The sequence below is a fragment of the Eptesicus fuscus genome, chromosome 2, assembly GCF_027574615.1.
Source record: "Eptesicus fuscus isolate TK198812 chromosome 2, DD_ASM_mEF_20220401, whole genome shotgun sequence".
Classification (NCBI taxonomy): domain Eukaryota; kingdom Metazoa; phylum Chordata; class Mammalia; order Chiroptera; family Vespertilionidae; genus Eptesicus; species Eptesicus fuscus.
Window position 1 is genome coordinate 74,907,183 of NC_072474.1, and position 26,445 is coordinate 74,933,627.

The following is a 26,445-nucleotide window of genomic DNA, read 5'->3' on the forward strand; positions in this document are numbered from 1 at the left end:
TATATTATAGAAATCTCACATTTATCCATAAGAAAACATCAACAAACAATAGAAAAAAATAAGCTAAATTTATGAACAGGCATCTCAGAAGAGAAAACCCAGCCTCCCCTCTCTCAGCCTCCCCCATGATATTATGTGAAATGATCATTATTCTCAATGGTAATTAGGGAAAAACAAATGCAAACCACAATGAAGTAGAATTTCATTTACATCAGAATGATGGTAATATTAGTTATACTGAAATTCATGCCTTGTGAAAAGTCATTTGTCAGAAACTCCTATGAAGTTGTAGTTGGTTTGAATTGAGGAAGAAGCCACTAGAATGGAATTGGTCAAACAGATTTAGGATTATTCCAATTTACCACAAAGCTGCTCCTTGGGTGTAACTTTTAGGTGACTAATCTAAGACTAAGCTATTATTATTTTTTCTAAATGGCCAAGTCAAGGAAGTTTGTCATTCCCTGGATGACTCCTATCTTGAAACTATAGAAATATGACAGTCTTTAACCCTGATCAGACAAGTTTCATCTTATTTGTTCTTTACATTTCACCCAGCCCATAAAAACCAACCAACCAACACTGGATGTAGCACATAAACCTGTGACACTTCGATCACCTTTAGAGCTACACAAGAAGATCCTTATTTTTGTTACCATTATCATCATTGCCATCATCATCACCACCATTGTCCCTGACACCAACGCAATAACCAGGACATAATGTACAGGTAAATAGGATTTTATTTGGGAAATTAAGTCTGTGAAACCTAACAAGTAACAACAAGGTATCTTCTAACTTCTTGCTAATTGGTTGCTTTCTATAATTCAGATTTTTTTCTGGTCACTGTCAAGAAACATGCTATTGTTTCTGAGGTCTAAAGGCCTTGTAAAGTCTCTAGGAAAGTTTCCGAAAGTTGGAAAAAAGAATCAGATTGCAACAAAATTTTGCTCACTTTTTTTTTTAATAACCACCCATAAGAACACTTTCATTTTTGTTCTCTAGTAATAGAATTGAAATCAATTTTATAATATAAAAATGTTTTTATAGAAATAATTTAGAACTATGAATGTCTTTATAGATTTTTAGAATAATGTACTTTACAAAACTCATCATGAATTAGTATCTGGCAAACTTCTAGGGGTCCTCAAAACTTCATAAATATTTAAATGAGATTCCTTTCTAGGATATTCTGTTTTTGTAGAGTTCCAGAAGAAAGTTGGAAGAGGAGGCCATTCAACTCATTTGGTCATTAATTTCTCTGTTCCTTATTCAAAATTTTCTCCTTAGTGATTTAAAGTCCTCTACAACAAAAAAGAAATAAAATAAAATAAAAGGTTTATCTTTATAAAATTTAGGAAATTTTGCACTGGAATCTTGTGCTAACTCTCTTCACTATATAACAACTTAGATGCATCTAATTCAAATGGTCTATAACTGAAGGTCTAATAAATGAAGACTAGTTCATTATGCTTTGCAGTCAAACTGATAATGCAATATCAGAATATGGTTATGAAGAAATCTAATCTAGAAAACTATATCTGGTATGGACTGTGGGATAAATTATAGTGAGATTGATGGTTTAAAATTGAATAATGTATTTATTACCATTTGTATGAATATTATTATTGTAATTTGATTAAGGTGAATGGTTGATTATGTCAGAATAGCAATGAGCCTTTACTTGAAGTAGATTTAATCCAAAATTGAGGCAATGATAGTCCAGTTAAGTATATGAAGTTGGTTAAATTCATTGAAGATTAATTTTAACCTATTCTCTTTATTCAATGAGGGGTTCATTATGGAATACAAATCCCTACATTAAAAAAGAAAAAAAAAACCTGTGGCTAAAATTAATTTGGCAGACAAAAGAGTAAACTGTTCCATGAATGGACATTTTATTTTTGTTTGTATTTAGAACATCATTTTAATGGTTTCTGGTATTATTCAAAATAATAAGGCATTCTTAAAGCCCATGCATCACATTTACTGAAGGAAGGGTTGAATAAATCATAAACTACTGTGATCTTTTAGATATCAAAGACTCTCCTTAATTGTTTATGACAGGAAGAAATCCATAATGGGGGGAGCCATATAAGTGCTATAGTCAATAATCTTTCTTTAGAACATCTAACAGGGCATTTCAGATCATCTAAAAGAGCTTTCATAGAAAAACATTTTATAAGATGTTATGTAGTGATTATTTTTATAGAAACCATCTCAGCAACTTTAGAATCACTATTTAGGCTACATAATGTTTGAGTTCTTCAAACTGATATGCGTTTCTCAGAAAGACTAAACTACCAGTCTACTGGCTAATCCAAAACAAATTTGAGATCTCACTATCACAGTGAACTTCTACTCATTAAAATAAAATATTCTCAGATATTAGTAGGATTTAAAATATAGTTATTAATTACTTTAATTTTATATTTCTCTTTAAGTGTGATTCATTTAGTATGAGAGACTGTGCCAGAATAGCATTTTGCTCTGAGTACGAGATTAAACAATAGAATTCCAGTATGAAAGTTACATACAGTGGGGAGTTTTGCTGAAGAGATTATGGTTCTTGTAAACATGAATTTAGCAAGTCATCAATGTAAGGAAGAGGAAGGATTAAGAATAGAGAACAGAGCATAGGTTTGGCTCAGTGGATAGAGCGTCGGCCTGCGGACTGAGAGGTCCCCGGTTCGATTCCGGTCAAGGGCAGTACCTTGGTTGTGGGCACATCCCCAGTAAGGTGTGCAGGAGGCAGCTGTCGATGTTTCTCTCTCATCGATGTTTCTAACTCTCTATCCCCTCCCTTCCTCTCTGTAAATCAATAAAATATATTTTAAAAAATAAATAAGAATAGAGAACAGAGCATAGAGGAAATAAGACAGGTGCAGTTACACAGTTGTGGCTTAAGGTAGTGTTTTAAAAAAGTGTAACTCCCCCCAACCCCCCAAATCTCCTCTACCTAAAAAGCAGTTGGTCCTTCAGGCATTAGAACAAAAAGAAAGATGCTCATAGTCATAGGGAATACTTAATCTGCCCAATATTGAATATTTATAGAAATATTAGAAAAATAAAGTTAAAGAAAAAGTAGACAAAAATTATCTATCCAAGATCTCATAGCAGGGATAACTGCAGTTGACATCATGATGTTTCCTTCCACATTTAATTAAAACTTATAAATGGTTATATTATGTATTTTTTTATAAACCTATATATGTCCTTGTTCATGATGTGGCTATAGTTTAGAAAAATACAATCAGACCTAATGCCTATATTATAAATCATGTTGTATGAGTTGGAGGAAAGACAGGTAGATTTAGAATGTCTATCATCTGATTTGAGCCATTTTTCTCCTTTCATAGGTACGGCATATCATCCCAGAGAAGATCTTGGCCACTATATATGACAATCCTTATTTTTCTTGGAGTGGCGGCAATCGTGGGAATAACTATTGGTCTTCTTGTTCATTTTCTGGCAGTTGGTCAGTATTAACTATTTTCAATTTTCACCCTTACTACTAAATCTCCTTTTACTTAGGAATTATCAAGAAACGACATAAATATTAAATTTATTTTGGTAAAATTTATTATTTATTAGTGTTTTATTTCAATATAATACTTTTCCATGAAATTTATTTAAAAAAATTTGAATTAGATGCCTCCTTGATCCATTGTGTACATTATATCATCAACTATGGGAATATGGCAAGATTGAAATATTCAATACTTTGATGTTAATATTCATTGTAAATAAAGGAACTTGTGTAGTAGGCTTGTAGTTGAGTTATGTCTTTTAGTAAATATACCTCAAACTATAGAGATCCCTACTCTTTGTGGCTCAGTTCTGGTATTGACAGATTAATCTGTGCAGCCTCAAATACCCAAGTTCAGCATACTGAATGCAACAGTGTTAAAGATTCTAGTTATTTGCTGTTCTGTTTTGTGATACATGTTACAGATTAAAATTATGAAATGGTAGTTAAAAAAGGGTGTTGGAGTTTATATTTTGTAATCTAGTCTTTGTTATTAGTGGAAAATATTCCAGAGGGCTAAAGTGATATGCTGGGTGACAGCCAATTTGTGTCACCTTGTATTTAACAAATTGAACTAGTTTATCTAACTTTATATACTTTACTCTTTTCAGAATGACCTTAGATAACTTCTTAGACAGGAACTGGCATTTGCTTTTCATATATACTGGTTGCCATAAGAAAAAATAGAGGAAGCTATAAAAAAAGGAAACTATTTTTATTTTAGGTTGAAATGATATTTCTGACTTCCAGGACAATGAATTATTACAGCTCAAGTGATCACATTTTTTAAAGTCTATCAGCATTCCTTAGAGACTATGTGGTGCTTTTTAAGGTTGCTCAAAAGCACAATTGTTCTCAGAATATGTGAATGGCTTATCCCTAATCAAAATATGGTACCATTTCCTATTAGTTCCTATTTTTGAAAGTACATATATGACCTGGAAGAACTACCTGTAGGCTTGTCATGTTTTAAATTATGGTGGCCTACTATATCAGGTGAAGCAGTTTACATTTGGGAACAGGAAAATATGGGGAATGTGAAACTGATGACATATGCCAGGCACCAGCCACCAGATGCCAGAGGGAAGTGCAAAGGCAGCATGAAGTCCTAAAGGAATGACTTCAAGGAGTGGAAAGAAGGCCAACAGTCAATGAGGCATAAGAAAGGGTGAAAGTGACTATAGATAATCCAGAAAGTGAAGGGAGATGTTTGTAATGTTTCTTGTATCACAGGTACTTAGGAAGATTAACTGGGTAATAACTAAGCTAAGAATTTAGATTACACATGAAAAATACATTGCATCTCTAGTGCATACTTGGGTAAATTGCTATTAGCTGCCAATATTAATATTTTGAGGAGGATTCTAAGGAACATGATATCTATTATCTTATGAAGAAAGGAGGGGGATCACTTTATTAATGCTGGGTAGTTGCTATTTCTAGAATAAGTGAATATTAATTTCCCTCCATTTCCCTCCTCTTCTTCATCCCTATGATTATTTCTAAAATTAGGTTGAATATTAATTTTGACATAAAGATATGGTGGGACTTGAAGTCAATTTCTATTTTAAAATTCTTTGAGTATTTCTCTATTTCACAGGAAAGATTTACCATTACCAAGGGGATTTTCATATTTCTGGAGTCACATACAATGATAGCTGTGAAAATGCAGCCTCACAAGTTAGCAAAGATCTGAGCAAAGATATTGAGACTAAGGTAAGTTGGTGATTTACTTTATTAATTTCATCATAAATTTGATTAAAATAGACATGGTGGCTCTTTTATTTTTTCTCCTGACAGATGCATGATGAATTTCAAAATTCTAGCATATACAAAGAATATGTCAACTCTCAGGTCATCAAACTTCTGTAAGTGCCAATTTATTCAAGATATTATGGAAAGGGATGTAGGTGATATGTAACATTAGCCCTGGTTTTACATAATAACAACATAAGAGAGAAAAAGAGAGAGAAGAAAGGAGAAAGAAAAAAGGAAGGAAGGAAGGAAGGAAGGAAGGAAGGAAGGAAGGAAGGAAGGAAGGAAGGAAGGAAAGAAGGAAAGAAGGAAGGAAGGAAGAGTTGCGCATAAATTAAGGTATCATTGTATTTAACAAATTTCTGTTCACAGTAGTAACTGTTCTGTACAAATCTGTAATCTTATACCTAAAGGGGAATTACAAGGTAGTTTGTGGCAATCAGGTCTAACTGACTTCTATGATAAAAGATAATTGTAACTATAGGAAACAAGGATTCCAACTTGATTGTTTTGCTATCCATATATGAGCCACCTCTTCTTTCATCCATATCCATCTGGCATGCCTTTCCTAAAATAATCTTTAGTATTACCATTACTGTAATAACTGTGGAGCAAAGTGAATCATTTAAGATAGCATTGGTCTAAATATGTCTTTGAAGTGTATTTGAGGGTGGAAGAAGTGGTGCGGGGAGGAGGGTAACATGGAGCATAGGGGATGTAGACAGCACTTGTATTTTGGTAATTGTCAATATCTATTCCAGAGATTTCTGAACTTCCAAAACAAAACAAAAAAAATCCAGATGACCAAATGCCAAACAACCAAACAACTATCTACAGATAAACAAAAACCTTTAAAGGTCTTCCATTGACCATAATTATTTGAAAATATAGTTGTTTTTTTAAATTTGTGATTAGCATGGCTTTTGGTTTGAAAGTCTTCCAAATGAATTAATTTCCTTTTCTGATGAATAAAAAGAATGTACTGAATGTATAAATAATGGAGATTCTCTTTATGCTTTAGAGCTATCTTTCTGAGATTTCTCATGGTACAGATTTCTCATGGGGCAGATATGTAAAGAAACTATAAAAAGGAGCTTAGTACTGGTTCTTGAATATATTTTGGAAGCTATCGTTTGAATGCTTCCCAGCTCGACATTAAGCTCTCACTTACCTCTTAATCTAAATTTAAGTTATTAGAAAACACCTATATGAGAACATGTGTGTGTGTTTTACTGTGTTATAATAAAATCTCATCTTAATCATTTATTGGCTGGTACTCAGTTTCTCTGATGTGTTTAAAATACAGGGTGAGGCAAAAGTAGGTTCACAGTTGTGAGTAGGTGAAATATAGAGCTTATTATCATATCATTATTTATTAGTTATCATATTATTTTCCATATGAACAAGTGTAAACCTACTTTTGTCCCACCCTGTATTCTGATTTCTAGTTTGTGGTTCACATCTTCCTCCATGCACAACACCTCTGAACCCATTAGAATATTTTTGGGACCCTTGCACTTTAAACAAACTAGGACAATTTCTATCTATTATTCTCTAATATATGTAAAGAAAATATGGTAATTAAAATGTGGGAAGTTCAATATGTTCACAAAACATCTAAAAACTCAAGAAGCAACAACTAGAACATTTCTGCTGTTTCTAGCCCTTATCCCAATGGTTCAAGCGTGCAGTTGCAGCTGACATTCAAGTTTCCTCCAGCAAAGAGGGGGATCATGAAGCCTACAATCACAGCTGTCTTACTTCAGCTGTTGAAAGACAACATGGTGACCTGGAATGCAGTTCCGGATTCCATTAAACTTACAGGTATTTCATTTATTTCCATTATTTTCTATTACCTGGGCTTATGGACTAATAAAGAAAAAGGGTACGAGAGAAAAAAAAAAAAAGCAGGAGTTTCTGGAATTTGTTTAGAAAAAATATGCTTCCCAAAGTCTGGCACTTCTACAATGCATTGTTAATAGAAGGGTCAGTGGCATAGAATTTTGTCTGAAGAGTGATTAAAATGAAGGTTAAACTGTAGCATGCAAGTTTGGAAGGGTTTATTGTCAATGTCTGAAAAGGTAGTGAAGGGACCTAATTGAAGCATTATTCCCCCCTACCCTGTACTCTTGTCAGGATCCCATTAGAGGAAACAGATTTAAGATTTTTTTAATCATTCAGTGTAAAGACTGTAATGGTAAGAATGACGATGGAATAGGAAGTTTTTGTTGCTTCTTGAGGAAGAATGGGAATAATAGCATTAAAGAAAAAATGATAGGAATTTGCTCCAGTACAGAAAGTGAAGTTTGTAAAGATTTCAAGGTCCTGCAAAGGTCTTGAAACTCTCACTTGTATTGTTTGAGGGCCTATAAGGTGATAAGCATGGGGTTACGGAGTCCAGTTTTGTGGTTCTTCCAGACTGACAGTTTATCTGAGTACCCTTGAAGGCTATGAAGGCTGACAGCTGCCTATTATAGCTCCATTCACTCAGAATACAGACTCTACCACCAATGGGCTACTGATGAGAAGTGAGTTTAAACTAGAACTTCTCGAAGGAGCGATACAATTCTCTGTGGGGAGATGTTGGGAAAGACAGCTGCACTAGCTACTGCTTCTGTGCCCCAGGAATTCAGTCAGCACTTTCTGGTGTGCCTTCCTTTAGTTCTCTACTCTTCTCTTTCTCTCTTAAGTCTCTTTCCAGTGGAAAAGAGACCTGAAAAGTTAAATTCTTAAAATTTCAGAATTTAGTCTTAGTAATGAGATGATCCCAAAGAGCAAGACAGATCCAATCTACACTAATAAAAGAGAAACATGCAAATTAACCATGACTTCACTACGCCCACAAGCCATGCCCACCAGCCAATCAGGAGTGAGTATGCAAATTAACCCAACCAAGATGGCGCTGGCCACAGAGCTGGAGCAAGCAGGAGGTTTGGGTTGCCCCGGCAATGGAGGAAACCAAGCTTCCTGCCCGCCCTGGCCGGCCCTGGCCTCTGCTCAGGCTACAAAGTTTCAATTATAGAAGATAAATAAATCCTAGATACTTGTGTCCAGCCAGCCCTGGCCTCCGCTCAAGGAGGTGCTGAAAAAAAAAAAGAAAAAGAAAAAAAGGAGGGGCTGGGAACTTGAGTTGCCAGGGGTGATCAGGCCAGGATGGGATGGCAGGGGCCATTGGGGGTAAGCAGACCAGCAGGGGGGCTAGTTGGGGGTGAGCAGACCATCAGTGGGGGTCAGTTGGAGGTGATCAGGACAGCGGGGGGGAAGTTGGGGGTGAGCAGGCCAGTGGGGAGGGAAGGTGAGGGCAAGCAGACCAGCAGGGGGGCAGTTGGGGGTGAGCAGGCTGTCATGGGGGGCAGTTGGAGATGATCAGTCTGGCAGCGGGGGGGGGCATTTGGGGGCGAGTAGGCTGGTGGCGGGGAGCAGTTGGGGGCAAGCAGGTCGGCAGGCAAAGTGGTTAGGGGCAATCAGGCAGGCAGGCAGGTGAGCGGCTAGAGCCAGCAGTCCCAGATTGTGAGAGGATGTCTGACTGTTGATTTAGGTCTGATCCCTGTAAACCAGCAGTAGGACATCCTTTGAGGGGTCCCAGATTGGAGAGGGTGCAGGCCAGGCTGAGGAACACCCCCCGCCCCCCCCCCCCCCCCCGTGCATGAATTTCTGCACCGGGCCACTAGTCTATATATATAAAAGCCTAAGCGACCATTATGACCGAACAACCAGAATGACCAGTGAACTGGTCACTATAATGCACACTGACCACCAGGGGGCAGACGCTCAACACAGGAGCTTCCCTCTGGTGGTCAGTGCACTCCACAGTGAGAGCGCTGCTCAGCCAGAAGCTGGGCTCATGGCTGGTGAGTGCAACTGTGGTGGTGGGAGCCTCTCCCACCTCTGCAGCAGTGCTACTGAGTGGTGGCAGTGGCAGGCACAACAGGGCTGGGATGAGCAGTAGCAGAGCTGCACCTGGCCACAGCTGGGGCTCCTCCCCGGCCTCCAGCCCCTTCAGCACTGTTACATCCCCTGAAGGGTCCTGGATTGCGAGAGGGTGTAGGCCAGGCTGAGGGACCTCACCCGTGCACAAATCCAGGCCTCTAGTCTATATATATGCATATATATATTATATATATATATCAATATATATAAAAAGCCTAAGCAACTGGCCAACTGGCTGGTAGTTATGACACACACTGACCACCAGGGGGTAGATGCTCAATGCAGAAGCAGAAACCACACGCATGGAAACATGGAATAGACTGATGAATCTCAGAGGGAAGGGGGCTGGGGGGAGGGCGGGATTAACCAAAGATCTTATATGCATACTAGAGGCCTGGTGCATGGATTCATCTCTAGTAAAATATAATTTTAATTGGAACTTTTTCTTTATAATATAGATAATTCTGAGTATTTCAGAGTAATAAGAATGATCATAAAGAAAGAAATTTAAAGATAATGCCCAGCCCCATTTTTAGTAAGAATGTCAGCTCTTTACTGCACTAAATATTTTACAACTATTATAAAATTGAGAGCTTTGTTTTTATTTCCTTTTTCCTTTTCCTATGCCTGGTAGAGATGTGAAGAGATGGTCAAAATATAACAAGTAAGAGTGAAAGGGGTTGATAATACATGAAATATTCTGAATATTTAAATGTTGGTCATAATTGGGGTAGAAAACTTAGCCTTTATTGTCCTTAAATCTAAGATAATTGTTCAGTGATATTTTATCAATTTTATGTCTTTTAAATTTCAGAAATCAGCAAGGCTAATGCTGAAATGCTTACCAACAAATGTAAGTTTAGAAACTTAATTATAAATTTAACACATTCACAAATATTTCTCCATTTTTTTTCCTGTAAAGGATTTTGAAGTACATCACATGGAAATCCATAGTAGTCTTTCGAAATTATTGGATATATTAGATATATATCTAGAATTTCTTTTTGAACAACACTGGCATATGAATTTTAACTTTGTAAGCATTTGTCCAAGAGGATGAAATAAAACTGATTCCAAAGAATTGAATTATGAGTTAAGAATATAATTCTGAGTAAGTTAAAATAAGAAAGACTGAAGGAAAAAAAAGACAACTTAGGATAATAAGAAAATAAACAACTAGGCTGTATCAAATATATTTAGTATTGATGAAAAATAGTTCTGTTTAAATAAATAAATAATCTTTAGAGTATCATGTTGCCCCCAAGAATTAACCCTGCATTCATACACTCAATGGATATTTTTGGAGTATCTGTTGTCCATATGGGGCCTTATAGGTAGCACTGCATATGCTATGCAAGATGCAGACATTAATGGAACAAAATCTCCACTTTCAAAAAGTTTGAAAGTTTCTTGGAGAAATGAGAATGATAACAAATAGAGGCAATAAAAGTCAGTGGTTGAAGGATGCTTGAGACTGAAAAGAGAATATGTAAAAGTCACCCAAACCAAGATGGAGTGGGTACCTGATAACAGCAGGAAAGAAACAGCATCGCTTAGGAGATGCTGGACAATCGCTAAAGGATTTCAAGTCATGTTTTAAGATACATATCTTATAAAGCATTATCAAAGATACCTGCTTTTGTATAAATAAATCCTTTCCTCAGGTTGTGGGAGACAACTGGTCAATAGTATCAGAGCAGACAACCGAATCGTGAATGGAGTAAATGCCCAGACGGGAGCATGGCCATGGCAGGCCAGTATGCAGTGGAAGGGCCAACACCACTGTGGAGCATCTCTGATCAGCAGCAGGTGGCTACTATCTGCAGCTCATTGCTTTACTAAGTAAGTAGAAAGTCTGACTATAGGTAGGATTCTGGGTGCTGGCTTATTTTTGGTAGTTTGTGGGGGTTAAACTAAATTTGTGAACATTCACTAAGGCCATATACATTTACAAGTACCTGCAAAATTAAAGGGTAGCAGGTTATTTAAATTTGATAAAGAAGAAGTGAATGGAAATAATTCTCATTTCCCAAAGAGCTACTTGGGACTGACAGTAAGTACTTTACTTACGTTATTTTACTTCATCATAACAATAATTCTGCACAGAAGGTATAATTAAACTTATTTGAAGATGAGAAAACTGGGGTTCAGAAATAGTGACATAAATTGGCCAAGATCATATAGCTTTTAAATATCAGAAATTGAATGTGAACTCAGGTATGTCTGACTCCAGTTACTAGGTGCTTACTTTTTCCTTTATTTTTGCTCTTCAGGGGTTTACAATCTAGTTAAAGAATTTTAAATATGATATATTCAGGGTATAAGACCACAGAGCATAGTAAATGTCTTGTCTACAATATGAGTAAGAGCTATGGAAATTTGATGAATAAAGATAGCATATCCAACTGAGATACATATCTATCTATCTATCTATCTATCTATCTATCTATCTATCTATCTATCTATCTATCATCATCATCTATCTATCCTTCCCTCCCTCCCTAAGCAACTGGTCTACTGCTCAACTGGTCGACCGGTTAAATGGTTGACCAGTCGCTATGACGAGCACTGATCACCAGGGAGCAGACGCTCAACACAGGAGCTGCCCCCCTGGTGGTCAGTGAGCTGCCACAGTGGGAGCGCTGCTCAGCAAGCTTACTGAGCTGCAGTGGCAGCAGGTGCAGCGAGGCCAGGATAAGTGGGAGTGCCCAGCAGGGGCTCAGGCTCTTACCCAGCCTCCTGCCGCTTCTGGCACTACTACATCCCTTGGGGAATATCGAACTGCCAATTTCAGCCTGATCCCCACCTGGCCTGCAGGGATCAGGCTGAAACCAGCAGTCTTACATCCCCTGAGGGGTCCTGAATTGGGAGAGGGCGCAGGACAGGCTGAGGGACCCCACCAGTGCACGAATCCATGCACCAGGCCTCTGGGGAAGATATAAAATTTGATCTGGCTCCTACAGATATAAGAATTGATTAATAAGGGTGGGTGTATGGAAAAGAATAATATGTGTATTTGGCTGAGAAAACAGTCTTCTTCAAATGTATTGAGATGGAATAACACAAGTCATATTCTGTGGATAACAAACAAAAAGAGTAACTTGAAGTAGAGACGATTTTGTGAAATAAAAGCATTAGAAAATATGCTTAGAAAATTTGTATTGATTGGGGACATCTCTAAATGATAAATGCTTACTTATTTAACTCTCTTACAAAGCATATCATAAGATTTGTCCCTCTGATATGATTTTCAAAAAATAGTCCATGGACTATGGACCATGGAGACTTTTCAAAAGTGTAGATCCTTAAGCATCACACTAAACCTTTTAATATAAATCTCTGGAGGTGGAGCCTGGGCTGAGTCTGAGGGAATGAAGTTTCAAACATAGCTGTGAAGCATGTGGAGTCCCAGAAGCTTTCAGAGTAGTGGAAGGATTGAAGAGTGTCACTGTTACATGAAGGTCTTGAAACCTTACAACAACAACAACAACAAAAATACACAAAGTATCTAATCTTTCGAGGGAAACTGAAAATAGTTAAACAAGATATTAGGTCCTAAATTGAGGAAGAGTTTCAGTGAGAACTTGATAAATAAGTCATAAAATCTAAATTAGAAGCGAAAATGCATTGACTTGGTAAACATAACAGGATGATTGGGTGAGAACAAGTGGCATTAGAGCCTCCAATGGCTGTAGAAATCCAGGCTGTTTGGCAGTGAGTGATTCTGGACCCCATGCGCTGAGGCTGCTAGGATGATTCTGACCTAAGTCAAATGTTCAGAACATGGATGGGGCTGAAGTACAAGGAGGAGACATCAGTGACTGTAGTTAGGACGATTTGCAGAAGGCTGACAGCTCTAATAGTCCTTAGCAGTATTTTTATGTGACTACAGCATTTATAATATCTGCAAATCAAAGAAATTTAAAGACAATAAAAACAAGTGATTCACAGTATTATATGGGAATCTCATGCCTTACACCGACCACTAGGAACAGTGTTGTGGCACAGAAGCTGAATGTATTTTCATTGAATTGTGTCTTCCAGAAAAAACAATTCAAAAGATTGGACCGTCAACTTTGGAACTGTATTAAATAGACCATATCTGACACTGAAAGTCCAAAGAATTATTTCTCATGAAAATTTTAGCGGGCCTGGGGTCCACGATGACATTGCCCTGGTGCAGCTTGCTAAAGAAGTCTCTTTCTCAAAGTACGTCCGTAGAATTTGTCTTCCTGAAGCCAAAATGAAGCTCGCAGACAATGACAGTGTTGTAGTTACAGGATGGGGAACACTTTATATGAATGGTAAGTTTTTCTCTAAAAACATAATAGCTTCGTGGGAATAATTATTTAAATGATCAACTAATCAATCAGTTTCTCATGCAATTAACCAATTAGTAAATATACTGAAAAGAATAACAAATTGCTGGAACCAGTTACTTATTTAACTCTTTTACAAAGCATCTGGAAATGAGAGATATTTGAGAATTGGAAAAATTGCAATTGTGTGAGGCAGCCAGCTATAATAAACATTTGAAAGAGACCAATCTAGCCTGGGACTGGCCTGGCTCCTGGTCACCAAAAGACTCTGCTTTATTTTATAGATATTCTGTATCTCAACAAGCAAAGTTAAGATCCCCTTAATATGTAGAATTTGTTGCCTTTAGGTCCCCTTCCAAATATCCTTCAAGAGGCCTTGGTGAAGATTATCGATAACAAAGTTTGCAATGCTCCACATGCATTATCTGGCTTAGTGACCGATAACATGCTATGTGCTGGATTTCTGTCAGGAAAAACTGATGCCTGTCAGGTACGTCTAGATACATCATCAAATCATTTTCTCCCAAAGTACTAATTAAGTGGCAGTTTTTATTACCACAAAATGTTTATCTGTGTTAATGATTTCTACAGAGTACCTTCTTATTTCAATGCATAAAATGAGTATTGATTGCCCCCATTTATATACCAGACACCAGCCTAGATGCTGGGGATGCAGTGGTGAACACAATCCCTGCCCTCATGGAGTTTTCAGTCTAGGAATCCACACAGATGATAATACCTACAAGGCAATAAAATAGATTTGGCCCTATTTCCTGGGCAATCTGCAGATCTACAATGCTGCCTCTTCCTTATCCAGAGATGCAGCAGGAGATTTAGCATGTGCACACGGCTTCATGGAGCAGCTGAGTCGCTTTCTCCAGAGTCAAAGCTGGACTCATCATAAAGTCAATTTCTAGTCTGTCCAATCCAGCATTTGGCAGCTGTAGACAATAGATTCTGGTTTGGAGTTTCCATGGGTTTTGTTTATTTTTATTTCATTTCATATTTTCCGTCACCATTTATCTCTTGTATGCCCTACCCCACCCCCTCCCAATCACCACACTATTGAAAAGTCCAAGAGTTCCAGAGTTTCTAAGCCTAAAGAAGGTGGATTGTTTTCAATGCTGGAGGACTATTGATAACTCCAGAAGAGAGGGAAACGGAAATTCTTGTACAGGATAAGAAACATTCTCTCTCCCCCCCCCCTTTCATTTTTCTAGAATGATTCTGGTGGACCACTAGTTTACCCTGATTCTAGAAATATCTGGCACCTTGTTGGAATAGTAAGCTGGGGTGATGGATGTGCTAAAAAGAATAAGCCAGGTGTCTATACTCGAGTGACTGCTTATCGTGATTGGATTACCTCCAAGACTGGACTCTGAAAGAAGAGTAACTTTGGAATGGAACATAAAGACAACTGCTGGGATTCTTATTTGTTGCTTCAAAATCTTTTTCTTTTGACTGTTGGTATACCAGTCATTTTCTTATATATAAATACATAGAGGTTTTTATCAATATTTTATTATACCTAAAACACTATCCATTTATTTCCTCTATTAACTAACAGGAAAAACACTAAGAAAAAAATAGATGGCAATTAAATATTTTTAATTGCCTTGTTCTGTTCTATCCTACCATTATATTCAGAATTGACCTTAACTTATTTTTTCAGAATTTAAAAAACAACACAACTTTTAGTATGAGAACACAAATGCTATATCTATCAAATAAATTATTTTTCATTCTATAAATTATAATTACATTTTGTTAAAGTGGAATATATAAGACATAATGTACATTGATTTCTTGTTTATATGTGAGATAATTTGTGTGCCTCATAAAATCATACAATCTTTGTGTGAAGGGTCTCAGAGGTTCAACTAGAGCAAGCCTCTCAATGTATAGATTGAGAAACTAAAGACTAAAGAGGAAAAATTATTTGCTTAAAGTCAATCTTCAGCCTCGCTGATAAGTTACAACTCACATGAATTTTCCTTCATAGAGTTTAGAACCAAAATTAATCAGGAATTTAAAAACAATTGTAAGTTGCAATTATTTAAATAACATTTTCTGCTTGTCATTCTTTTTCATTTGTTTGCCTTCACTTATAGCAAAAATAATGTGAGGTTTTCAAGAGCAGGGAACTGTGTGGAATCAATTCAATAGTTCCAATATGTAGAAATAATTTCTTAGTATAAAAAGAAGCAGCCCAAGATTTTCAAAGTAGCTAAAGTAGCCCAGCTGGCATGGCTCAGTGGTTGAGCATTGAGCTATGAACCAGGAGGTCACAGTTCGATTCCCAGTCAGGGTTCATGCCTGGATTGTGGGCTTGCAGATGGCTCAGTGGTTGAGCATTGAGCTATGAACCAGGAGGTCACAGTTCGATTCCCAGTCAGGGTTCATGCCTGGATTGTGGGCTTGATCCCCATTGTGGGGCATGCAGAAGGCAGCTGATCAATGATTCTCTCTCATCATTGATGTTTCTATCTCTCTCTTCATCTCCCTTTCTCTCTGAAATCAATAAAAATATATTTTAAGAAAAGTAGCTAAAATAAAGTAAAACTAGTTCTTCCCTCAATTGTTTGTATTATTACTTTTTTATTATAAGGTATGACCAAATGACATACATAATAATGCCAAACCAATCCACAACCAGGTGTGACAAGAAGTGTTTTTTCTCTTTTGATTCCTTTCTCAGGTGGGGCACACATAGTTTTTGAACTCCTAATGTGTTCCAGGAACTGTCAAATATAGACACAGTATCTTCTTCCAAAGATCTGCATTTAGTGGATAAAGATAGTAAATATAAATAAAATAATTTTGGATTGTGATAAATATTATGAAGGAAATAAAAAATAATATGATAGAAAATGGTGGGGCAGATTAAGAATACTTGAGGTTGGGCTATCTAAATTACTCCTCTCTCTAAGAGAGGAGCATTTGAGCTAGAACTAAATGATGAATAGGCAAAACATAAAACATCTGAGCAAAGAGAAATTCAAAGGAAACCAGTATAAAGTTCTTGAGACAGAAATAAGAGAGGTGGATGTGTGGGCAGAAATGATTTTTCTGTTATCAGCTATTTCGTCTCAGTCTTTTTTGCTGGATCTTCTACATCTTCCCAAACTATAAATGTTGGATTGTCCCAGGGCTCAGTCTTCAGATCTCTTCTTCTCTACTTTCATTCCTATCCTAGATGCTCTTATCCAGCCCAATACTTCAATACCAACTATTTACTGACAACTCCCAAATGTTTTAACTCTAGCCATGACTTCTCCTGGGACCTATTTGCATATAGTTAAAATTTCTACTTGGAGGTCTAATAGGCCCTTTACATTAGTATATCAAAACAGAATTCTTCATTTTTCATCAGTCTTCCACATCTGAGAACATTAGTTCTGGAGTCATTCTGGGTATCAATATTTGAGATATTATTCTTTCTTATTTTCATTATTAGAATTTTTACAACATTTACAACTGGACTGGGAAAGCTTTATCCTTATGTCTGGAAATGATTGGACTTTGACTCTTGGACAAAATGAGGCCATTAGGATTTACGTGAGGTTTAAATTCTGAACCTTTCATGGCAGCTCCTGGGCCAGTTTGTTTACTGATCCAACAACCTGCTGGAAACTTCTGCCTTGATTTCTTTTGGAGTTAACAGATCTTGGTGGTTCAATATGGAGACAAAATGTGTATGTGTCTGAATACGGACTATGGGAAACTTGCACCTGTATATGTCTTGACCTCCCAATGCTTGCCTATACTCTCTCTTGATGTACTGAATTCATTGCCTTTAAATAAAGCTCTATATATTTCCTATGGAATTGTATCAGTCCTTTCAAATATCCAGACTTATGAAATCTTTTCAAATTTAATATTTAAAAATGCAGCAGTGGTGTGCTGAATAAAGTTGGCCTGCACCATTTGTATGAGCTGTATATGAAAACGTTAGGGATTGTGTTAACCAGTTGTGAAACACACCATAGTTTAAAATCAAGAATGCTAAATACCCTAAACTCATATTTTAAAAATTATTTTACTACATATTACTAGTATTTATGGTCTTGAGATTAGTTACATCTATTATATCTGTACTAGCTTTCCCGTTGCAGGAAAATTCCTGCCATGGGATTTCCTGCTGCACTTTACCCCGCCTCCGTTCCTCCCTTGCCGCCCGCCTCGCTTTCTCCTCCGGCCCGCCCGCGTTTACCTTCGCCCCCGGCCCCGCCTCCGCTCCGCCCTTGCCGCCGGCCCCGCCTTCTCCTCCAACCCGCCCGCGTTTCCCTTCACCCCCGGCCCCGCCTCCGCTCCGCCTTGCCGCCGGCCCCGCCTTCTCCTGCCCACCCGCGTTTCCCTTCACCCCCGGGCCCCGCCTCCGCTCCGCCCTTGCCGCCGGCCCCGCCTTCTCCTCCAGCCCACCCTCGTTTCCCTTCGGCCCCGGCCCCGCCTTCTCCTCCAGTCCGCCCACGTTTCCCTTCGCCCACGGCCCTGAAATCGCTCCTCCCTTCTCCTCCCCCCGCCCCCCTGGCTTGCTTGCTTCTTCAAAGCTTTACTCCCCTTTGCAGCTCTTGGCTTCTTTAGACACTGTCTTGATATGCAAATTAGCCGCCATAGTTGTTGGGGCAATTTGCATACCCGTCCTCATTGGTTGGTGGGCGTGGTTTGGCTGGTGGGCGTGGCTTAGTGTAGCGAAGGTGCGGTGAATTTGCATATTTGTCTATTATATTGTATAGTAAAGATACACATAATAGAGTGCTACTGCTCACGTCTTCCCAAATCCATGCTTGGCAATATCATGTGGGTATCTGGAATTGGTCATTGTGTATTTACACCATGGAATTTGGTGAATCCTACTACCTCCTCGGGGAGCAGGCTGTTAAATCCTTACAGCACACCACTGAATTTAAGTATTCCTCCTTTATGTTTTAAAAAGAAATCTTCACCAAATGATGCACTGGAGCACAATTTTTATTCCATGACATTACAAACTAGTTTTTGGTCATCATGCCAGACTTTTTTGTTAAATGCCTAAAGTATTGCCTGCTAGTGACTGAGGTCAAGAAGATTTTTACTTGTTTTCATAATTTCAATGCTAGCATAAGTTTCAGAAGAAGCTCTTTTTGAAACATTTTGCATGATGTGTCAAGTGTATTTCTAATTTGCTATTCACGGTAGTTAAAGGATTCTAGAAAAGGCAATTATGTTATTTTAATATATTGTATTCTATATTTTGTTTAATTTTGAAAATAAAATAATTATATCATGCTTCCTTTCATTGTTTCCTAAAAAATTAAATTATCTTCATTTAAAACTTGTCAGAGTTACAAGAGTCCTTCTTTTGCCTCTGTGACTTTATAAACTTTCTCTTATAATTAATCAACCAGTCAATCAATCAATCAAGATGTAGTTTGTCACAATTGACATTCATGGTTGAATAAATAATTTTTTTTTTTACTAAGTAGAGGGGTACAAATTACACAAGAATTCCATTAAATAACCATCTCTAGTCTTATGAGCCTACATTAATACTTTTTAAAATCAGGTTTATCTCACTTAACAAAAAATAAATCAACAATGCAAAAATCACTAGCCAGGGTAATGAGAGAGTGTCTCCACATTTTCCTTCCCAGTCATTTGATGAAAGATAAAGAATTAGAGGAATTTATCTAAGCCATTATCAGAGCAGGGATGACATAGTAATAATCAGGGAGACTTAGTCTATCAGCACCTCTATCTTTTGCTTAAAATCCTATTCCATTCCTGGTCCCAACACCCATTGAGGATAAAACCAAAATTCTTTATTATGACTTGCTGGTGCTCCAGATTGTCCCGGGCCTACACCTGTCATTTCACTTCCCACAAGATGTAAAAATGAGCTGTTTATGCATCTGAATATCTTACTAGACACTGATCTTCTCAAGGTCCCCTTTCCATTTATGAGTTCCTGGACTTGTGGCTACTTCAACACAGGTTATTATTGTGTTCAATTGAATAAAACTTAAATATACTATCAAGATCTTGCTGCTACATTAGGTCTCTTTTATCTCCCATGATGCCCTTGCATCTAACCTGTGACCCAATCACACTACTGAGATTTCTGAAACATGCTATATTGGGCCTTTCCAAATAGCATACTCCTTGTCTAGAATGTCCTTCAATGACTTTTTCCCCCTGGTATACTCTTAACATCTTTTAAAAATTAGCATACATCTTTATGAAACTTTATCTACTGTGTTCTCATGGATATTATGCTTATTGTCGTTAAGCCATCATTTCATCATGAAAGGTTATATAAAGACAACAAATACAATTTATTTTTAGTCAATATTAACTTGGCCCTAACTCCCTGAGAAACTGTATTTTATTGCCACTTCCAACTTATTATTATTTTTTAATATTGATTTTTCCACAGAGAGGAAGGGAGAGGGATAGAGAGCTAGAAACATCGATAAGAGAGAAACATCGACGAGCTGCCTCCTGCACACCTCCCACCGGGAATGTGCCCGCAACCAATGTACATGCCCTTGACCGGAATCGAACCTGGGACCCTTCAGTCCGCAGACCGACGCTCTATCCACTGAGTCAAACCGGTTTCGGCTTATTTTTTATTCAGATCTACATCAAAGATAAGCTTACATTTCATAAATATATCTAAATTTTTAAAATTATGTAACTAATATCAATACATTATCTTTGTGAAAAAAAAATGAACCCATTATAAATAAAACTAAACTTTTTTTTAATCATCATTTTCAATTCTGGTCTCTTCCCTTCCCCTCAGGGATAATCACTGTTTTGTGAATTCTTCCATATCTTTTCATATATTTATTTATCTTTTCATTTACAACACATTAATTTTAGTACATTATCAGTACCCATTAAAAATGTAAAGTATTATTTACTATTTATTTTAAGTATAAATGGCATATTGAATTACAATTCTGCATCCCATATTTTTATTCAGTTTTTCTTGAAATCTTTCTTTTTTATATATTTCTTTATTGATTTCAGAAAGGAAGGGAGAAGGAGAGAGAGATAGAAACATCAATAATGAGAGAGAATCATTGATCGGCTGCCACCTGCATACCCCCTACTGGGGATCGAGCCCGCAACCCAGGCATGTGCCCTTGGCCGGAATCGAACCTGGGACCCTTCAGTTCGCAGGCTGATGCTCTATCCACTGAGCCAAGCTGGCTAGGGTGAACTCTTTCTATATAGGTCAACAATATATCAATCATGGTTTAGAGGCGGGAAGACATTTTAAACAGAAAGGAATTTGAAATAGGATATCAGGTACTTCAAAAACTGTTGGAAGGTCTGGAGGATCAGGCTCTAGCCTCAAGAATGATCTATAGAACACGAGAGAACTGATGCCCATGGGAAGAGACTGCAACTGGCACCATCAAATTAAATACCTAAGATCTAGGGATCAGAAAGACACTACCACCAATGATATTACCACTACACTCTCCTTACACCCACAAGTTGCTCAGGTCTCTGCTTACTCGAAAATTGTTTCTTGGCCCCCAGGAAGTTGGACAATGACAGTAAAATGTTGCTATAAGAAATATCCTATATCCATGACCTTTCACTAACATAAATCCATAAGGCATCATTTATGCCTTTGAAGGCTTCTGACTTGCTTCTCCCTTCCAAGTTTCATGTGAGTGCATCTAGCTGGCAGAATCTAATTTGTATACAGAATCCTAGCTGCAAGGGAGTCTGGGAAATGTAATTTTTATCTTTCTAATATCTACAGCATTAAAAGAAAATGTAGAATGGAGGAGAATGAATCAACACACTCTATTAATAACCTCATTCCTTTTTATTTTATTTTTTTACAGAAAGGAAGGGAGAGGGAGAGTTAGAAACATAGATGAAAGAGAAACATCAATCAGCTGCCTCTTGCACGCCCCCTACTGGGGATGTGCCCGCAACCAAGGTATGTATCCTTGACTGAAATCGAACCCAGGACCCTTCAGTCCGCAGGCCGATGATCTATCCACTGAGCCAAACCGGTGAGGGTCTCATTCCTTTTTAAAATTTTATTTATTATTATTATTATTTTCATTCAGGTGATAGGACCATCCCAGGGACAAATTTAAATAAGAATCAGTAACGTAGCAGATGATTAAATCCAAAATGAGTATTGACAATGGTACTTGGAGGCCAGAAAAAGGAAGTAGTAACTAGGTTGGACCATGAAGCAGGAATAAACATTGGGTGGGTAGGAATGGCAATCCCGAGAGTATTAAATAGCACAAATAAAAGGATGGAGGGTGGGAAGCGCTTCCCTTTAAGAAATGGAACTGTAAGAAATGGCTCAAGTAAAGTTAATGTTTAGATAAAATCATTAAGATAATACAATGTCCTGAGCATTGTGCCAAGCACTTGGTACATATGGTGTCAATTGATGCAACAACTTTACAGATACGCTATTGTTAGATGTCATTTTTACCCATGAGGAAGCTGAAGCTCAGAGATATACATATATCACACAGCTAGTTACTAGAGGAACTGGAATTGGAATAGAGATCATGCCCTTTCTGTTACACCAAACTACTATGGAACAACATGGATAAAAAAAAGATGGCATTCTAAAGAGACTTGAACATCAACTGAAGAAGTTTATCTTCTATCCTAAAAGCAAATTTAGAGTTTTGAAGATAGAGAAATGTCATGATAATTAGTATCATCATTCAGGTGTCTATTCAAAAGCTTTCTTCTCAGAGAGACCTTTCTGGACCAATCTAAAGATAGCTACACCTGTTTCTCCCTGCCCCACCCCCCGCCAATATACACATACATTACTTTCAAACCAATTACTCTGCTTTGTTTTCTTTATAGCATGTATAAAAATATCTTGTAATAAATTATATAATTGCCCTTTTCTTGAGTGTTTGTACTTCCTATTCAAGTGTTAGCTTCATGAAGGCAGGAACTTTATATTATCCAGCATTGTATTTTCACTACTAGGAACAATGTGCAGCCTCAGGAAGTACATGACAAATAGTTGTTAAATAAATGAATGGACTGAGTGAATGGTTAAAAATATGAAAGATGGTGCTAAGAATCTAGATATTTGTATCCAAAATATCTAAATTACCTCCTAATGTTTTGTAAAAATTTTATCTGAAAACTTAATCCATATTTACTTAATAATATAACTTTTGACTAGGTCAATTAGTTCCATTTTTTATAAAGAATTACCAAAATAGGACTTTTGTTTCTTACACCAAAAACTACCTCTATCTGTAAATCTATTTCTATATAATTATGTGCAGAGTCCCAATGAGAGTTTTTAGATGAAGCATGTTACAAATGAGTAATGCTGTAGCTGAATTATTGTATTAAAACACACACAAAAAACAACAACAGTGCATATTTAAGTCATTTGTCAAAGACTGCTCTGGTGAGTAGAGTTGGTTTCACTGCAGAAGAGCTCTGTATCATAAAGGAATGGATGGAATCTGAGTCAGAGCACTGATTCACCAATATGCGGTGGCATTTCTTGGGCGGACCTCTCAGGCAACCAATCCAAGTGATGTCTACTGTCTTTTTCTAAGTATACAACTCAAAGAGTGATTTTCAGTTCTTCCTTTAAACCACAGATGCACAGCTGTCACCAACACTTGTTAAACAAGTTTCTTTTTAATTACCCTCTGCTATTGCACCCAACCCTTAAAATCCCAGGTATCATTGTGGTTAGCACATTTACCTGAGAACCACTGATCAGGACAAAAGAAGTGCAGAAGTTTCCTTTATTGCTATTGACATCAACAGCCAATATATCGGCACATTATGTATAGGTAAGTGGGGATTTGCTCGCCTAAAATTCCGACAAAAATAAAACTAAACTTTTTCCTCAATATGACTCCCACCCAAGGACTGTAGTAAGATAATTGAGTTGAGGAGGAGTTGGTAATTTTTCCACAGATTTTTAAGTTTCCTGCCTGGAGACAACCCTATCACATACACACATTTTTGGTTTAGAATTTGTAGTTTTGTGCAGTGGTTCAGGGAGTGCTTCAGAAAGGTGACATGCAGCTTAACAGATGTGTGACTTGTTGTAAAATGGAAAAGAGGAAACAAAGAGAATTTTTTCTCTTATAAATCAAATGTGAAATTGTTATTGGTGGTGATCATGATTATGAGTTACTTGTTTGTTTTTTAACATTTTGTGCTTTCTAAAGTGCTATCATGAATATTGTCTTGAATCTTACAGTATTATTGCTTCATAGCTTTTTTTTTTTTTTTTTTAGAATCATATATAAAACCTGGGAAGTCTGTCACTTTCAATCAGCTATTTAATCATGTATTTTTATCTGTAAAATGATCATGAATTAGAATGGTTTAATTATGTCTAAACATGTGTTTTTTTATTTTTATCCAGTATCTAACTAGATAATTATTATGTGAAGTGAACAGTGATAATTAATGCCATTTTAAAAGTTTACTTTTAGTTCATAAAGCATTTTCATAAAAATGCATGCAAAATAGCAAAATTAAGTGAAACTAATTATAAAATATTTAATGTTCAGGTAACTGTGTAATATGAATGCATATCTTATATAAATATTTCTCTAAAAAAGTTCATCTTGAGCCAATAGTTGAGCCCTTTAAGACACACACACACACACACACATTTTTTTTACAACATCAGTATTCACATAAAAATGTTATTAGAAAGATTATACTTACTGTAATAAGATATGGTAAGAATATTTTTTCTTGAACTAAAGTAAATATTTTTAATTAAAGATGTTATATTATTCCTACCCTGATGTTTTCTTATTAGTCTCAGCTCTGATGTATCAGCAAAAAAAAAAAAAAAAAAAAGTAATCATACACATTTAGCAGCAGAGAGGAAACAGCATGATTGCTTTGTTTTATTTTGCCTATAATATAGTCATCACTTTTATGCTGGGTGGGTGATTTTCTTTTTACTCATAGGGCACCTCCTTCATCTCCTTCAACATTTTGATACTTGTGTGAACTCCCAACCTAAAAGATTTCAAAGGATTAACCCATTGTTTCTAAGCATTCCTAGTTACCTAGGAAAACTTTAAGCCCTAATTCAGTGGTTAGCTAGTCAGAGTGAGGCATTAATCTGATTATCAGGAAGAGCTTGAGTGGATTTGGCAACATGATTGATTCTGCAGATGCATTTGAAGAGACCTTAGTCAATCCTGTGGTTGCACTTGGCTGCCTGAATGATGAACACCAAGAGAAGAAAAGGATCACTGGGAGTGGAAGTCAAGACTTCAAAACCACATTTTATCAATTCCATTTTTTAAAAATTACAGTCAGTCCTACAGGATAAAATGGGAAAAATCTCGAAAGCTGTGTTCTAGATTCTTGCCAAGGTAGCTTGACAAAGTAGTTCATGGTCAGGAGTTTTTAATAACAAGATATAACTAATATTCTGCATGCTCTTTCAGTAATTTCTTTTATGTGATTCCCCCCCCCCCCCCGAGAAGAATTTGTAGTATGAACTACCAGAAAGATTGGCTAAGTAGCTGAGAGATTTTTCTGCCTGGGAAGTCTGTCACTTTTAAGCAGCTATTTAATCTGTGTAATGGTTTGTAAGATCTTTAGGTTATGAGTTAAAGATTGCTACAACCCAGAGGAGCATCTGAGCTGGTAACAAGCAATAATCAAAGTGGACAAAGAGGAGAGGAAGTGTAAATATACAATTCTAGACTGCTTTCAATGAAGGACAGTTGAAAATGAGGATGTTATTTTAGTCCTTTTTCAAACGATTGTGTCTAAATGAATTCTAAGACATCTTAAAATGATTAAATTTTAATAGATTTAAATTTACTTATGTTCTTATATGATGCAAGTTCTTAAACTGTAGAAATAAGAGAAAAAAAATTCCCAAATCTATATGAAGGTAAATATTTAAAAATAAAACTAGTCAAAATAAGAAATGTATAAATATAATCTCCAGTTAAGATACTATTAAGGAATAAAAAAAGAGTAAGAGTTCATGGGAGACAGAAAAGTAAAGAAAGGGTGTGGACTAAGGGTTTAGAGAACCAAGCAGTGAGCAAAGCAGTTTTGGTGGAGCTGAATGCTTATGATATGAAGTAAGTGCTAACCTTTCAATGAAGGGTGAACAATATTTTGAATTTGACACTTAAGAAACATGCTGACAATATGAAGTCTTTTGAGAGACGTCAAACAATATGACTGTAAAATTCAAGAAATTTATGAAAAATCAAGAAATTAGTTGTAGTTAGAATGGAAACAAATTTTTGTCTTAAAAAGAGAAATATCAATTTTGCATAATATTTTATACAGCATGCATTACAATACACTAGTACAGCTTTGTTTCTTTCCTGTTTTTGGATGACTCCTCAGTTGATATCCACAACTACGTTAACTATCAGTCTGATATCTCTAGTTGTATACTGAAAATTTAAATGTCTCTCAAACTCAAAATATAAAATATTTATCATGTTTATCCTCAAGTTACCTCTTCTAGGTTTCATTTGCTCTTCTTTACTTCTTGAGATAAAGACTTATGTCATCTTTAACATATTCTCATCCTTTACCAATATAGCTAACTGATTACAAAGTTCTGACAAATATTATATTGTAATCTTTCTCAAATTAATCACTTTCTTTTCTTGCTACCACCATCCAGGACTCCATCGTTACATTCCCATAGATTACAGTAGACTCTTTACTCATTGGTCCTCTCATTTTTCCTCTCTCCTTTAAACTATCATCATGCAGGCTACTGGCAGATTCATATTCTTAAGCACCACAGGTTTTCATGATAGTTATGGGTCTTCTGATTAGCACTGAAGGCTTTCCACAAACTGTATTCCTATGATCTATCTATCCTTCATGATTTAGTTGTCCTTAATATTCCTTGGCTTCATGCATTTACTTCTTCAAAAA

The 26,445-nt window shown here is 36.7% G+C and overlaps 1 protein-coding gene across 1 annotated transcript; it reads left to right on the forward strand.

The window, feature by feature from the left end:
- Positions 1-719: 719 nt before the first annotated feature.
- On the forward strand, positions 720-14,912 carry LOC103301733 (transmembrane protease serine 11B-like). Its single transcript, XM_008158737.3, has 10 exons — positions 720-727; positions 3,357-3,475; positions 5,127-5,242; positions 5,327-5,394; positions 6,945-7,105; positions 10,026-10,064; positions 10,876-11,053; positions 13,256-13,515; positions 13,878-14,020; positions 14,751-14,912. The coding sequence occupies exons 1-10, from the start codon at positions 720-722 to the stop codon at positions 14,910-14,912; spliced, it is 1,254 nt and encodes a 417-aa protein (XP_008156959.3).
- Positions 14,913-26,445: the final 11,533 nt, after the last annotated feature.